Raw genomic sequence first — 4,458 nt, 5'->3', positions numbered from 1 at the left:
TTGATCGCGATCCGCCGACGTTTCGCGCGAGTCACCGAAATACTTAATACTAGGTACGCAAGAATGCTATGTACAACGAGTAACGAGACTAAACAATTAAGTATGATACATGCATCTATCTACAGTTTGGTGAGCGCCAAACATACCGCCCACCAAAATACAACGAGTTGTATTTTACTATCAATCTGAATCGGTCGCCTGTGGAGCAGGGCCCATCGGCAGGGGGCACAGCTTCACTAGGGGACGCGTGATCGTGCCGTCCGCCACCCGCACCGTGGCGACACGCGGGACGCCGTCGCTGCCCGGATGCAGCGCCTCCACTCGTCCTCGCCTCCAACGCAGAGGAGGCATGTTGGCGTCCTGGAGGAGGACTAACGCCCCGACACCGAGCGGGTTGACGGAGGTCCACCATTTGGGACGCTGTTGCAGCGTATGGAGCTACTCCTGATGCCAGCGCCTCCAGAAGTCCTGGCGTATTCGTTGGACGAGTTGCCACCGACTCAGACGATTCATCGGTAACGGAGTCACGTCTTGAGTGGGAACGGAGACGAGCGGTTCCATCGTGAGGAAGTGACCCGGCGATAGGACTTCGAGGTCGGCAGGGTCGGTGCTATGTTGAACGGTCCCGCAAAATCAACTCCGCGGATCGAAAATGGCTTGGCCCGTCGGACCCTATCGGCCGGTAGTTCCGCCATGAGGGACTGAGAAGTGTGTGTTTTTACGCGGAAACATTGATGACATCTCGAGAGTACGCGTTGTATAGCGCGATGCACCCCGAGGACCCAATAATGTTGCGTGAGCAGGTATTGCAGCGTGCGCCGACCAGGGTGCATGTTTGTGCGGTGCACGTGTTCGATAACGAGATCCGTGAGCCTATGTTTGCAGGGCAGTAAGGCAGGGTGCTTGTTCTCGAATGTAAATCCAGATTTTGCAAGCAGGCCGCCCACCCTGAGAATACCCACCGGATCAAGGAAGGGAGCGAGCTTGAGAAGTGGCTTGGGGAGCCTTCTCCCGCTTTGAAGACGATCGATCTCATCGCGGAGAGCATCCGCCTGTACACTCCTTACAACTAGTAGGAGCGCGGAATGCAGTTCGAACTGATCTATGGCCAAAGTCGTAGGAGCAGATTTTGCACGGAAGTGATTTACAAACCTAAGAATGTATGCTATAATTCGACTAATTTTCTTGATTGAATAGAATTTTTCTAGCACTGGATGCACCGCGTCAGGCGGATCGAGCGCCACGAACGATACAATTTTCTCCTCCTCGGTCGGAGGGGTTTCCGAAGTGTGGGAAGGTTCAACTTGAGCTCAAAGCGAGCGAGCTTGTGCAGGACCTCCGAATGAGGTCCGGCCGTTTGGCGACCCCCGACGAACCCTCCGTAGTTGCGGGAGGGCCATGGCAATACGCCAAGACGGCGGGATCCAATGACGCCGTGAGTGTGTGTGACTCGACGGATATGACCTCCGAGTGAGGTTCGGCCGTTTGGCGACACCCGACGAGCCCTCCGTGATAGCGGGAGGGACGTGGTGATACGCCAAGACGGCGGTAATGCGGTCCTACCGTTCGGCGACACCCGAATGGTGATACGCCGAGACGGCGCGTGTCCAAAGGCACCGTGAGTGTAGGTTACTCGACGGTGCGCGTTAACGGGGCGAGGGTGTAGGGCCTCGCCCTCGTTCAACGAGCTACGATTACGCGAATATCCTCGCCGCGAACGTGCCCAAGCGACGTGCGGACGAGAGACATCACGCGTGACGAAGTGTGACCTCCGAATGAGGTCCAGCCGTTCGGCGACACCCTGAGCCCTCCGTGATAGCGGGAGAACGATGGTGCTACGCCAAGACGGCGGTAACGAGGTCCTACCGTTCGGCGCCACCCGAGTGGTGATGCGCCAAGACGGCGGTGTCCAAAAGCACCGTGAGTGTATAGTGACTCGACGGTGCACGATGAGTCGTAAGGGACCCGGGACGGGGTGAGTGTGTAAGACTCGACCTCGTCCAAACGAAAACTGCGACCACGAACATCTTCGTCGCGAACGCGCCCGTGCGACGAACGGACGAGAGACATCACGAGTGGTGAAGTGCGCGCGCCCATGATGTCTCAAGGCAATGTGGTCGTCTAGTTTCCGTCTGTATCCTCCGGCGCCGCGGGGTCGTCGACCGGAGTGACCGCCGGAGCGTTCGCGGGGAACGGGACGCTGGCCTGCTCGAAATGCAGCAGCGTATGGTGTTGCATACCGCACGATCGGCATGTCCACGCGGAGGGACAATCTTTCGATCCGTGCCCTGAGCGCAGACAGTTGAAGCACAATTTTAAGTCGCGAGCCTTAGCCTGCCTCTCTCTCGGCGAGAGTTTCAAAAACTGGTTGCACTTCGACACGTAGTGAGGCTCTTTACAAACGGGGCAATCGGCCGTGCTAGTCACGAACGAAGAGACCGGCGTGGACTTGGTTTTGGAGGACGGGCCCGCGACGGCCTCGAGAACCTGACAATGTTCCGCTAGAAATTTCAAGAGTTGAGTACATCGCGGTATTTCCTCAGCCCGGTGAGCAGACTCGAATTTTTCCCGAAGGGAACAAGGAAGCTTGTCTAACAAAAACTTCAGTAGGATAAAGTCCCATGAATCGGTAGGAAACTTCATCAATGCGAGCGCGCGCGTGTTCTCGGTAAACGTATCTAATAAGTGGTGAAGAGCCTCGGCCGTCTCCGCCTTTAATGGCTTTGCCTCGATTATCGAATTCAAGTGATGGTCCGCTAACCTTCTCTTATTCCGGTATCGATCGACCAGCGAGTCGTAAGCGATCAGATAGTACTCATCGGAAAACGGCAGGTTTTTCACCACGTTGAGTGGTTCCCCTTTGAGTGAAGCCAGCAGATACTGGTATTTCTCTATCGCGGAAATCTGCTGGTTGTGTATCGACGCGTTGAACAACGCGATGAAGGAAGGCCACAACGTAAGGTCGCCGGAAAACTGCGGTAGCGGGATCTTAGGCAACTTGACCACCGAGGCCTGACCCGAGGGCTGTGCCGGCGCGCCTCCGAATGGCGCGCCCGTTTCACGGTGATATCGACTCTTTACGGCGTAATGCATTTTATCGAAACTGGCTCGGATTCCGTCCTCGACCTCGAAATCCGCCGCTTCTTGTATGACCTTCAGGTGGGTGGCTTCAAAATCGTCTGCGATCTTCGCTACGCTCGAGTAGCGAGCGAGGAAGGTCGCTCGGATTGCCGCGTCGGTCGCGGCTTGTAGGGAGAGGTCGTGTATTTCTTGCATACGCCGATTGCATACTTCGCGACGAGCATATGCGTTTTTCGACATGATGTAACAAAGGGGTCGTCCACCACAGACAGACGAAGCTAAGAGCGAAGGGTAAACGACGAATAGGCAGTCGGAGGCGACGGCAACTTGAACCAACAATATCGAAGCCCGGCGAAAACAATCACGAAAGTCAGGTCGCCAAGGTGAGGGATAACGGACGGCTCCGTTCGGTGCTCGCGCAAGTCCCGAGGGAATATTCTCGATAATATTCCTCGAGTTGAACGCGGAGAATATCAGCCGTTGGATTAGCGCGATAAACACGCGTCGCAGAGTTTGAAAGGCAAATATTCTCGATCGGTGACAATAATATTTTCGAGCGATGGTACTCTCGCACGGATCACGAATGTCGGGATAATACAAGTGCTGGGTCGGGCTGTACGTACCTCGCAACGACGTAAACACGAGCGATGCTCGAGACTATACAGAAAAACAACGCGCGCGAGACCGGCCCGTAATCGAAGGCCACGGCCGTTGTCTCTATGCGCGAAAGTATCGCTGGCCCGGAATACTCGGATATTCGACCGAATATTTCGGTTACGATTAAATCAATCAAATGGCGACTAATTACCGCGGCTAGCGCGGATTCGATTTTAAGGCGATTAACGGCTGCGGCCCGAGCTATGACGAACGAAGTTCGCACGCGTATCCCCGTTGCGAAGCTAGCGTTGCACGAGAGATACCGCGCGAGACACGAGTTGTCAGCACGCCGAGCGTTATTGCACCTTGTTAATGCGAGAATAAGAATTCAGCGAATTCGCGTAGATTACAGATGGCTGATGGCCGATTGCGCGATGCTACGCGAGAATTCCCTTTGCGAAGCGAGCGTTGCGAAACGGGAGATCCTGCGAGACCCGCAAGGTCACGCACTATTGCACTACGCGTTACAGAACACAAGATTCGGTGACTTAGAACAATGAAAGGACACGCGAAAGGTCGGCGGTAATAGACTAATCGCGATGATATGACTATCCGGCTCGAAGGACCAGATGCTCGGGGGGGCGGTAGAGCCGTACCCGGATTTGCGATAAAGCGAAGCTCGAAGGACCAGGGGAGATGTGTAAGGTCTCCCCAAAGCGAAAGTTAAGTTATGCAAATGCGACTCACCGTTCGTTGTGCCGTCGACTCCTGGAGGCTTCG

At 55.3% G+C, this 4,458-nt stretch overlaps 1 protein-coding gene across 1 annotated transcript; it reads right to left on the bottom strand.

The window, feature by feature from the left end:
* Window positions 1-2,121: 2,121 nt before the first annotated feature.
* Window positions 2,122-3,321, bottom strand: LOC112467423. Its single transcript, XM_025036044.1, has one exon. The coding sequence runs from the start codon at window positions 3,319-3,321 to the stop codon at window positions 2,122-2,124; it is 1,200 nt and encodes a 399-aa protein (XP_024891812.1).
* Between the last annotated feature and the right edge of the window lie 1,137 nt (window positions 3,322-4,458).

This window comes from Temnothorax curvispinosus, unplaced genomic scaffold (assembly GCF_003070985.1).
Source record: "Temnothorax curvispinosus isolate PA1 unplaced genomic scaffold, ASM307098v1 QBEX01017312.1, whole genome shotgun sequence".
In the NCBI taxonomy this organism is placed as follows: Eukaryota; Metazoa; Arthropoda; class Insecta; order Hymenoptera; family Formicidae; genus Temnothorax; species Temnothorax curvispinosus.
This window is presented reverse-complemented; position numbering and strand designations above follow the sequence as displayed.

What these genes read in the sequence shown, in the direction of transcription:
- LOC112467423 (XM_025036044.1), bottom strand. Translation starts at nt 3,321, where the DNA reads ATGTCGAAAAACGCATATGCTCGTCGCGAAGTATGCAATCGGCGTATG.